Genomic DNA, 12,940 nt, shown 5'->3' with positions numbered 1-12,940 from the left:
ATGAATTATTCAGGAAAACATAACAAAACAAGCAGTAAGTTAGATCCAGGGTTTTGGCTTTGATTTCTGATTAGGCTTCTTCCACTTTAGACTTTAGTCAAGATATCTAGATCTATAATCAGGCAACAATTATTCTGCACCCATGTAATGAATGACCTACAGCCTATATTCAAGCTTTTTTTCCCATTGATCTTTTGTCCACAAAAAAATATTCCTCTCTGTATACTGTATTTTCCCTTCAAACACATACAGTATGCTAGTTCCTCTTCAGACTTCTTTCTTCATTGGTTAGCGTGAGGTATTTTTATGTGGTCAATTTATTTTCCTACTTGCTCAGTGGCCTCAAATGAAAACAATGGTTCATTTGAGAATCACCACATAATAGCCTGAAAGCTAAACCAACATCTGGTCTATTAAGGACTATCTATGACTATTTTCCTGTAATCCACATAATCCACACTCATGCACTCTAATAATGTCAAGGCCTGGGCACATTGTATTTAGAGATTTATTGGAGACTGAAATGGTTTATCTTTCAGAGGTGTCCAAGAGAGAAGACCAGATCCAGGATTCGACTCCACACAATACACCCACTATGAATCTAAAAAAGTTTCATGGAAACAATAGTAACTGAAAGGTGTTATATATTTTTGTCAGTATGTAAAAATCACAGCAGAAACAGACAACGGAATCATAATTCCTTCTACAAATAAGCATCACAGCATCCTTTTAGGTAAATACAATAAATCCATGAAAAAGCGATCTTTCTCCTGGATGCTCTTTAAAGATTTGAGATAACGTTTAATTTGTCATGACATGATCTAAAACAGGTTTATATGAGTTACATAATTTCCCTAAAATGTCTAACAATTTCTACACTTGTGACTTTTTTTTATTCTGAGTTTGCTGCTCATAGACCTAAGAGGGATGTGATCCCAACTCTTTTTGGCTGCAATCTCAGCCAAAATACACTGTTTCTGTAAAAGAGTTGCAAGCCTATATGGTGGAATATACTGTACAGATGCAGCCATTCAAAGTGCGCGGTACAGACACATACCGCAGGTAATTGGCTGCGGTGTCACGTATCATGACGCAAATGACGCTGGGTACCGCGGTACGTGATTGGTTGACCGACAGGGGCACTCGTGGTCCGTTGGTCTGTCATAGAAAGACTTACTGTAAACGTCTTTACTGTGCCCGTTGTAGATATTGAATTTAACCACTGAAGGGAAATCTTAGTAGCTGAGCATAAAAAGAATAGGAGCATACTGTACCACGTGTGAAGGCCATAAACGATATTAATCTTGGAACATAAACATACAGTATATAGCTGGTCTTGGTACTTTAAAGAAAAAAATACACACCAGTATTCCATTTCTTCCTAAACATTTTAAGCTTCGAAGTCTTTAACTAACGTGATACCGGAGTCAACAAGCATACTTTTAGAATTTGATTAATAGGGAATATAATATGGAATCGCGTATCTAAAGAATTTAATAACGGTATGATTATATTCGTGTACTGCGACAGGGCTGTGTAGGACTGTTTCGCCTCCCTTTTCATGTGAGTTGTCTTGTAGCCTACTGGTCTATGAGCGTGACTAACAATGCACAGGTTGTCTGTTCAAATCCAGCTGGAGCTGGACTTTTCTTTTAACAAACATTTCTTCGAAAAAATAGAATAGCAATGTTATGGACAATCAATTGACTTTTATATTTCAAAATATCGCAACATGATCGATTCTAAGTCATTTTTGATAACAATGAATAGTTACCTTCTTCCCTTCTGACAGCGGTTCCTGCTTCTATCGTGTGTGTGTGCAATATCTTTGCTGTGCTCTTGAGGATCCTTGCGATATTTTGAGCTCTAGTTGAATGATAAGTGTCGCATTTTAAATCATTTTCGTAGTTAGAAATTATGAAACGCCCTGTTAAAAGCAAGGAAGTTTTTATGCCCATTGAAGTAAAACAAAATGCCTGACAAAGTATGGCTTGGACAGATTCCAAGTGCTTGTACAAATGTGCTAAAGAAATTATACTTTGAGTATACAGCTTGTCCAAAGCCATCCATTATTAATACTATTAGTAATATCTTCAGTAAAGGCTTTGATGCATAAATATTTCTGGTAAAGGTAGGTTGTGTACTTTTATCCAACTGAGCAATCTTGCTTTCATAAAATATACCAACATTTTAATGACTGATGATTAACATGCTGTAATACACAGTTCAAAATTAAAAGCTCAAATGCTGTACATGAGAGGTTAAGCTCCCCCTGGCGGTTTTACAAGGTGACGCCGGATAGTTTCCGGCAGAGAGTCAAATGACGCGCGATTAACCACGTGACACAGCGTGATACCGCGACATGCCCACCGGGTATGCCGCGAAATACCTCACCCATTTTGAATGGCTGCATCTGTATAAATGTGTATATGTTTATAATGTATTTTCCCTGCCAGAAGGAGTTTTTGGAGCTTCCACAAAGTTTGGTATGAATCAGGAAATATTACAGTTTTAAAAATGTATTTGCATTATTTTGGGAGACCATCTGATCAGCTAGTCCTACTATTAGTCTAATTTAATTTATTTTTAATTTATTACACTCAGGGTTGATGTTTTTACTTGTTCAGATTCTTTCCTCTGAATGCTTTTGTTCCTTTTGTACTTTTTTCTTGTTATTTCATTAGTTTTTGCATGACGTGCTTACATACTGTACCTGTCTGAGGTACTGGGAAAATCTCACTCCAATCTGTAAGGTGCAAAATAAAAAAAAACGTATCCTCCTGAGGAAGAGAGTTGTTACTCTCCCTATATTACAGTACACATATTAGGACATCCTCCTCCCTCCTCCAAAATCCCCTACATTGCTCTGCTTCTAAACTCCTTCCTCCCTCCTGCAAAACTTTGCTTTGTTCTGTCCCCCCTCATCAGCTTGTTTTCTGGACAGCATTCACATGGAGATCAACTTACAATAACATTTCTAATATAGAATATTTTCCCCCAAATAAATCATTTTAATAGGATATAACCGTTTTACACTTATGTTCATTTAAATTATTCAAGTTACAATGTTTATCATTTAAAGAAAATATGTTACTTTTATAGATTCACAAATATTGACAGTACTACTTCTTTTTAATCAAATCACAGTATATCTGTGAGATGTGAGATAATATGAGAAAATTAGCAATTATTAAATGCCATGAAATATTAATGCAACCACCTTTCACAATTTAAAAAAAACACAAAAATTCCATGTTTGTCACCCAGCATGACCTTCCATACTTTTTTAGTATCCTGACCTTTGCTTTGTTATGACTTCATTCCTGATCACCCTTTGGCTTATCTCTATGGTTTTTATCTCAGCATGGTCCCTGGCTTGCTTTCAACTCATCTTCTAGACATTCTTTGTATTGTGCTGCTGTGCCTTCTGGGATCTGACCCTCACTTTTCTGACCCAGACCACTCTCAACATATCTCCTGTGTGTGATTTACTTGCTTTAACCTCACCTGCTCGGCTGCATACTTGGACTGTTCACTTCTTGGTTTCCTAGCCTGACACAGCATAATGCCATTTGTCTGCATATCCATCTGCAGCGCAGTTCCCCTGTCTGCATGCCACCTATATGTAGCCCGTGCAGCTTCCGCACATCACCTGCACAGCGTCTTTGTGGATACACAGTTCTGTGCAGTTTCCCTGTCTGCATGCTGCCTGCAGGTTTTCTGATCTCATCTGCCTCTCACCCAGCATTTGCATTTGACTTACATTTCATAGTCCTAATGCAATGCTGTATTATTACATTGCTGAACACAAGTTTAATTGTCTCTGCAACCAAAACTCAATAACGTGATTCTAAAATTTGAGGGAGGAATTAACAAAGAGTTTTGGAGCAGGGATCATCACTTTTTTTTAAGTCTTGGAGGAGGGAGGAAGATGTTCTAAAATAACACTCAGCTCACAAGGCTTTGTGGTGAAGAAATCTTTTTAAGGCAGTTCATGCAGTGTTTGGCAAGAGTCCTATTAAATAACTATAATTGTCAGTCTGCATAGCTTTATTGTAATTGTCTGGGTGAAGTTTGGAATAGAACTTTAGTTTAAACTGTATTGTGATTATGTAGAAGTGTAGTTGAAGGGTGATTGAGAAGTCTTTTGTTTTGTTAAAAAGCTGTATGTTTAAAGCCAGGTGCATACTTTGTGTGTGACACTGCTGTTGTATTCTTGAGCAAAGTACCTCAGTTAATCTGTTAGAGTAAAATACCTAGCTAGCTACCAAGCAATTTAAGTAACTTTGGATGAAGCAACAAGATGTGTCGTTTTTTTATTCTTAGTCTTCTCAGTACTCACTTCACTTACATTATTTTTTAAGAAAAAAATATACCAAGCAAGGTCTCCTTATTATCTGTTACACAGTGAGACATTTACCGTATGTAGTATTTTACCTCATGTTAAACCTGAATTTATTAACTATGTGATCATATGTTACGGTTCTTAGGTTATGCATGCATATGCTGACAACAAAATCTAGTATTGCAGGTTCCTTGCCATATCAAAGTGTACTTCTTAAAAAAATGAAAATCTGAGCGAATAAGCAAATGATATGTTTCATGCCAGAGGCAGGTTTAAGGATATTGCTAAAGTTAAATGTAACCTATATTTTTACTTCTTATTTACCATATCATGACTATTTTACTTATATATCATTACTATTTTACTACTATTTGCTTTGTTAGAATTAATTTGTTTACTGTATTGCATTCTGGAATAAAGGTTTGTGTACACATTATCCTGAGGAATGTGTAGTACAAATGATATTCTGCAGATATCCACGGAGTATTAAATGCTCTAAGAGCATTCCTCAATTCCAGACAGTGCAGAAATAATAAGTCAAGCATGCATATGATATTAATACATTATTATTTCAAAAATAATAAAAGTAAATGGAGTGATTAGTGTTGTTTTTGGTTCTAACTTCTTCAGGATGTAAAGTAGTCCAGATTTATATTTGTTACAGATTTCTGGAAATAAGTAAAAGTCTCAAAGTACAAGCTTTGTAAAGATATACACTGTGTACACATGGCAATATAGTGTTTGCACTGAAGATGTGTACTAAACTGTTCCTATTGTTTTTAAATCCACTAATAGGTTTCACTAGTGGTTGTAATGCAGGAATGCTTATATGTGAGAAATTATTGTTTCATGCTGTGACTTAAGCTATCACACGAGATCTGATCTCTGTCCTAAGCGGATAGAAACGTCCAACATTAAAGGTTTTAAGCAAGCTAGCCCTGATCTCTTTCGTTCGCAGACAGTAAATGATTGGATTCATGAGAGGAGGGAATATATTTTGAAAGACCGCCCCAAAGATTCGCAGATCCACAGAATTCCCAGGAATCCTGTAGGAGATATAAACACCTGCTGCAGTAAGATAGAAGATAGAAATGACCAGCAGGTGTGAGCCGCAGGTAGAGAAGGCTTTGAATCTTCCCTCAGAACTGACAATCTGGAGCACTGACTTAATTATCTTTAGATAAGATAGCAGGATGAAGAACATAGGGATAAATAACACACACATACCGACAGCTAAAGCCACATAGCTGCTCAAGACAATGTCTGCACAAGCCAAGCGTAGCACTCCAGAGTAGTCACAGAAACACTGTAAAACCTTGTTGGGTCCACAGTATGGCTTTGTCATCCCCAAACTAAAAGCAGGAATTGGGCACAGGAATCCTCCCAACCAACATATAGTGATGAGTTTTAAAGTAAATCTGTGGCTCATCTTGGTGGGGTAGTGAAGAGGGTGGCAGATGGCAAGATATCTGTCATAAGCCATTATTAAGAGGATAAAACATTCAACGCAGCCCAATGCCAGAAAGAAATATGTTTGGGTGAAACAAGCTTGTATGGGGACAGCATATGTAGCAGACCTGAACACATTTAACATTGTAGGTACAGTACATGTCGGAAGGGTGATGTCAATGATGGCCAGGCTGAATATTGTCATATACATTGGGGTGTGTAAGCCTGAATCTGCTACATATATGCCAATAAGAAGGAGATTTCCCAATAAAATCATAAGATACAATGTGAGGAAGACAACAAACAGAATAGCCTTCCTCTCTGGGTCCTGAAGTCCTGGGAATCCGACAATAATGAATTCTGTGACCCTTGTTTGGTTTGTGTCATCCATGGCTAAATTATTCTGAAACATGAAAGAAGAAAACAATTTTTTTTCATGTAAAAGACAGAACCTCATTTTTTAAACCTGGAAACTATTCACACACATCCCTTAGACAATTCAATCTTATTAACATTAATAGCTAACTAAGTTTCAAATTAGCACTATTCAAAATGGAATTTGAAATTAAGCTATTTCAAATTAAACCATTGATCCTGTTTGGTTCGTGTTATTAATGCTTACTCTCATATTTATTATGTTTTCTAAGACGTTATACAGAAATGCACAAAAAAAGAAAATGTTAAATACTTTGAAACATTATAGTGATAATTGTGGACATGCAACCTAGCTCATATTATCAAATTAAAAATAATACTCATTCTAAATCTAATTATTTATGGAATTGACCTGTTTCTTAGCACAACATGTTCACTTAACATGCTTCTGTTTAACACAGAGTTTACTGTTAATAGAAAATAAATACTCATGTAGAGTATAAGGCTATTCATTTAATGTGTAAAAGCTCACTCAGTCCTAGATATGTCCCATGAGCTTTGCAATGGATCTACAGTCTCCAATAACACAATTGCAGTTTGCCCTTAGTATAATTCTAAATAAATGCCCACAGTCGTAATTTATCTGGAGTCACTGTGATTATATGTGTAAAGATTTTGTGAATTATAAATTGTGAAATATTAACATGACTTTTTCTCATGTACAGTATATAAGTAACAGACAAATAGTACACATACATTCTTACAATAGAAAATACAATTTACCACATGGACTCCATTAAATATTTACTGTAATTAGCGTAAAGTAGTTTGTGGTCATAAAATACATATTTATTTACCCCTGATTGTGTACAATAATTTAGTAAGGAAAGACTAAATCAATCTAATATAGTCAAAAACAAAGTATACTTACCTACTCTGATCATTGCAAAAGACTGAAGGATAGGATTATAGACTGTATTGAATAGTTTTATGTCATTTTTGTATCCTGTGGGAGTCTAAACAGTGTGCCTCAGAGGTGATTAGAAACAGTCATTAGGCAGTCACAGAGGACACAAAGAAAGTGTGTGCACTTTTCCAAATGATGAGAATCAAACATTTCCCCTTATGAGCAATCTTGTAAATCTAGAGAATGTAAACACACCAAGCATTAAAAAAACAATGTTTTGTTTGCTTTTTACCTATCAAATAAAACCTTGAAGAATATTAAATTACTCAGGAGTCCCAAGCAAGCATGAACGAATAACAAACAACAAAATATAGTAAATTAATGTACTGTAGCCTCCTTTCACCAAAAGGTAATACTTCCTTCTAATTATTTTATATCAGAGATTCTCCTAACTCTGATGTTATATTGTTATTGAAGAATTTAATTCAGGCTTCCACACAGTTGTCAAATGTCTTCTCAGTTTAATATCTGACATATTCCCAATGTAATTGTATGCTTCTGTAAGCTGGGCAGCCACTTATCGATTGCAGTGCATCCTGTTAGGTTTTTCATAGCAACTAGTGACAGCTCTATGAAGTTGTCCCTTCTACAAACAGCACAAACAATGAAACCCGTCACATTACTTAGTGCTTGGTTTCTGCTGGTTTGGGCATTTGTGTTGCTTTTGTTCCCGAGATATAGCGCCTTATTTTTTGGGTAATCACATGACTATAAAAGGAACTTCACCTTTGGTTAGTCTAGCTAATTCCTCTATATCAACACCTGCAATTTGATTTTCAATCTATCCATGACAGTTGGGCTGGGTGGTTGTTTTGCATTTGAATATCAGTATGTTTTGTGTGTTTGTGTGATTATGATTACATTAAATTAATCACTGATTAACAAAATTAAATGGATCTTAAATATTTTAATGTAATCACAAGTGTTGCCTTAAAAAAAGGAACATCAGGATTTAACTAACATGTCATAATACTTCACTGCTACCAATATTGTTAACTGATGTACAGTAAGATGTAATATGAGGTGTTTTTCATTCTATACATTTGCATGTTTAAGATAGAAAGGGACACATACTGTAATTGTGTCTTATTTCTATTTCTCTTTGACAGACTAAAATCAGATGTCCAGTACTGGCACTGAAATGTTTTTATGATATTGGCTATTGATACACAGCCCACCCACACCTTGAATTTCAAAATGTGCATTTACTTGCAAATTCACTCATCTCTGTGTCAGTTTCTAGGAGATTGTCTCAATGTACAATATTTAAGTGTACTCCATTCTAAGAATAAAGCAATCTCAAGATATTTATGAAAAATTGAAAAACTGGGGATAGGAGAACATGATTGCCTAACATCCTTTAGCACTTCAATTTCAAGCAGAGATGTGAGATAAACACTGGATCGTGATCATGAATAGGTAGTACAAGCACAGATTTAACAATCTTTATGATTATTTAAGTTGAAATGTTTATGTTGTTATGTATGTGAAAAGCAAGACTTAAGCATTTTTGTAAGGAAAAACCTCCCCCCAACCTGTTTTTTATACTTGATGCATGAAAAAGCACAAACCAAAAGAACAATAATGCATTTAATCCTGCTGTTTTTACTTTTTTTTTTTGTTAAACCATTTGGGATACTGTATTTTAGCAATTTAGATAAATCTGGGACAAATTTGCTGTCCTGTTCCATTTTACCTGTATTAAACTGTTTAATTCCTCCAAAGCCTGCTTTCCTGAAGTTGTATGGAGACATAGACATTTTATAGGAAGAGACATGGTTCTTCAGTACCAACTGCATCAACTCACAGAGTGAGGGGTAAGAAAATGGACTTCATTTGAAATACCTGATTACAGTGTATATTTTAAAGCTGTGGTTCTCAAATTGTGGTACAGGGAGCAACCCCAGGTGTTATGCCAGATGATCCTGGAAATTTGTTGTGTGCACTGAAAAATTAGGACTGGTTTTCATATTTTCTATTTTAATAAAATGATATTATGTGTCAAATATGCAGCCTACGTACTATGATACAGTGCACACTAATACTTGAGTGGGCACAAGAGCTACTATGTAATTCTATACCATTCTATAGGAGTGTGTGCTACAAACGTAAGTGACGTAATGTATTTTAAAAATGTTATCTTCAGTAAATAGAGAGGTAAGAGAATTTGAGTGATTTTGGAACAGTATTCAAATCCAGACTGAAGAACTATTACTTTAGCCTAGCCTATTCACACCTTACATTATAGCCTGCTGCAACCCTGGCTGCTGGTGCTGCTGTACATGTCATTGTGTGTCTCTATGTTGGCGTACCAGGTAGATACATTTGTTCTGACCAAAGTATCCCATTCTCCTCCCCACATGTCCGGATTGTGCCGAGGCTGGGTACCATCTGAGTTGGATGCTGCATCACTGCCATGGATTCAAGAGGGACATCGTGGATATAGCTATCGTTTAGGAGGGATTTACTGCTCTACAGAGATCTGCACACAGAAGACATGATGGCTGGATGGATTAATACCCTCATCGTTTCCTTATTTAAATTATATAATGTTAACATGCCCAAAGGGGTTGCGCAACCAGTTGACCTTGGACCCCTAGAGGTTTTTTTTCTCCTTACTAAGGAGTTTTTGGTTGCTCTCCTCTATTGTCTTCTGGTCTTCTGTTCTGTATTGACAAAATATATTGTCAATTTTATTGTTAAGTGCCTTGAGGCAACCTTGTTGGAAAGGTGCTATATAAAAATAAATTGAATTGAATTGGATTGACTGTTCTAGGTTAATTTGAGAAAAATACACTGAATATCTGTATGTTTCAATCCATGCGCTTGAAATAAAAACTTATTTTAACTTTTGAGACGGACTCCTGAAATGGAAACGGGGGAAAATGCAAACTTGCGGATTGCTAAAGCAGGTAAGCCCCACACTACTTGTTAAGAACTTTGTTTGGTGTTGGCAAAAGAGCCAAGTCAAGTGTGGAGAAAAAGCTGCTAAACAGCTCGACCTGCTGCCCCTTTCAAATGACACAGTCACTCATAGAATTATTGATATGGCAGATTATGTCAAAAGTATGCTGATAGAGTGCGTTAAGTTGAGCTGATGCTTTCACTGCAATTAGATGAGTCTGTAGATGCCGTTGATTTGGTCAATTGTGCATTTACGTTACGTTTACGTTAGATATGAGTTTGAGAGCATGTCCCCTGAGGACTTTCTGTTCCGTAAGCCATCACCAACAAAAACTACAGGAGAGCACCTATTTCAGCTTTGAAGAGAATGGCATTGACTGGAAAAAATGCTATGGAGTTTGTACAGATGGTGCTAGAGCGATAACGGGCTGACACAGCTGTGTAGTTGCATAAATTAGAGAGGTTGCGCCAGATACAAAGTGGATGCACCGCGAGGCCTTGGAAGTCGATAAAATGCCTGAGGATTTAAAATCTGTTAGACAAAGTTGTGAATTGTATTAAGGCTCAATCAATGAATTCACATCTGCTTTGCTCTACTAAAAAGGCTCACCCCTCCCACTGAAATGGTAAGTGCTCAGTGCTGTTTTTATTATAAGTGTATGTGAGTGTTTGCATGTGTGCGCTCATGTCGGTAATTTAGATTTTCTGTGGTTCCTATGAGAAGATGACTTGTAGGTGATGCTTTTGTTTGATCAGGGGTGGTACTTGCTCCAAAACATTTGAGAACTACTGTTTTCAAGTATTACTGCTGTACTGATTTCCACATTCTATATTTATTATTTCTTCATAGCCTCTTCTTCAGGAAAACACTGCATACTCAAAACGATCTTCCAAGATCATCAGGAAGACATTAAGAAAAAAGCAGTAAGAAGGAAGGACAGATAAGTTTATTTTGAAGTCTGTTCTAAAGTAACACTATAATGTGACATTGTTTACTTTATTTATTCTTTTAACCCGTCATAGGCAGTGCCAGTCCTTAAGAAGTGGAATTATGTGGACACCTTCCAGGAGATGTGTGAGCTGTATGATTCATTGTTAGGAAGGATTAGAAAGTTGGAGACACTGTCAATGATGCAGGAGACAGCATCTTACAGCAGCCAACTCAGTACAGCCCATCACCGCCTGAACAATACCTGGCTCAGCCATGCAGGTTGCAGTAACCAGTTAAATGCATGACTCCACACAGCCCTCCACCTATAGCCAAACAAAAGCTGTATCCGTGCACACCGGGTCAGGATGGGCCACCCATGTCTCTCTGCTCACCACTACCCAGAAATTGGTAAGTGTTGTTCTTGTTGTCTCTCTCCCCTCGGTAACATCATCAACAAGGATCACGTCACAGCAATAATTCACTGATGTCAAGGTTCTATATGATTCTCCAAGATATACAGATTTTATCCATCAGCCAAGAAAAGGAGGATAATCTCTATGTGGAATGCATTGGTTTAGATGGAATAGCAAGATCCAACAATTATGCTGCTCTTTTGGAATTTGGTGACTTTTGGAACTTACTGGGGATGGGTCACATTTGTGAACTTAGACAAATCCAGAGGCAAAGGGGTCTTACCAACTAATCTTCAGGAAAGGATTAGAGACATGATGAATCTGAGATTCAAAAACCTAAACTGTATGATTAGAAGAGGAACAAATATGTGATCAGATGAAAGAGCTGCTCAGAACAAAGAGACACTCAAATAATTTGTTACTATAAATTATTATAAACTATAAAACAATTGAACAGAATTGAGTTATATTATTTTTGTGTTATGTTGTAACAGAGAAAATAAGTTCTGGATCCCAAGATGAAGTTAAACAGATTAGTTTATTGCATGCAAGGAACAATAAAACCGAAGTCTTGTTCCTGCAAGGAACAACAAAACCGAAGTATTGTTCAAAGTACCGATACAAAACTTTCAATTTATATAGCCCTTTCCTGTCACTCCTGACGTAGCTCATTATTATGGTAAAGGCGGGAGGTCATGGTATTTGGACAGTTCACAGACTCTTGGCCAAATGGTCAGGGTTTTAGGTTACCCTCCCTGGGGGTTTCCTAGCTGGCATCTGGAATCCTTATCAGTTATCCCCTTCTTTACATCTTGTATCTTTCTTCATTCCCCCCTTATAAAATATGGCATACGTCAGTGCTGCCTTTTTTTTACACAAACAATGTCAGGGCAGATCTTTCCTTTCTTATCAGTACAGCAGTAATACTTGAAAACAGTGGTTCTCAAATGTTTTGGAGCAAGTACCAACCCTGATCTACATGTCTACATGTTTACTTGCATATTGTCTATTGTTTGTTTGTACATTGTCTTGATGCACTGTTTGCACTTTGTCTTGTTTTTTACACTTGTTTTACAATCGAGAGACTTTCTGTAAGTAAGAATTCCATTGTACCAATACCGGTTACATATGGCAATAAAGTTCAAGTTCAAGTTCAAGTTCTTGGTGTACAAGAAAAGTATAACCATGACATTGTGCGTTCCACGGTTACAACAAGATGTGATTAATGTCTTTGTACAAGTGATGGTTACAATTACACATACTGTATAAACAATACTAATCCTACAAATAAATATTGTAATAAAGTTCCACCCCAGGACCCAAAACGCAGACCTCAGCCATGTGGAGATCTATTGTCAGGATCTTGGAATAGCAATATAGACCCAACTCTGATTATCATTTTTGGCTGATAGATATGACAACACCAGGAATGTATTGATACCATATTCCCCAGTAATGCTCCTCAGGCCTAACAAGCACACTGTTGGCCCACCTTAGCATCAGACACAGAAACAGTAACATTATTCTTTCTGTTCACTCAGTCTTTGGTGCAGTGG

General features: G+C 36.7%; 1 protein-coding gene across 1 annotated transcript; it reads right to left on the bottom strand.

The window, feature by feature from the left end:
- Positions 1-5,204: 5,204 nt before the first annotated feature.
- Positions 5,205-6,185, bottom strand: LOC102697078 (olfactory receptor 6N1-like). The gene has a single exon (XM_006643336.1). The coding sequence runs from the start codon at positions 6,183-6,185 to the stop codon at positions 5,205-5,207; it is 981 nt and encodes a 326-aa protein (XP_006643399.1).
- Between the last annotated feature and the right edge of the window lie 6,755 nt (positions 6,186-12,940).

This window comes from Lepisosteus oculatus, chromosome 13 (assembly GCF_040954835.1).
Source record: "Lepisosteus oculatus isolate fLepOcu1 chromosome 13, fLepOcu1.hap2, whole genome shotgun sequence".
Taxonomy (NCBI): Eukaryota; Metazoa; Chordata; class Actinopteri; order Semionotiformes; family Lepisosteidae; genus Lepisosteus; species Lepisosteus oculatus.
This window is presented reverse-complemented; position numbering and strand designations above follow the sequence as displayed.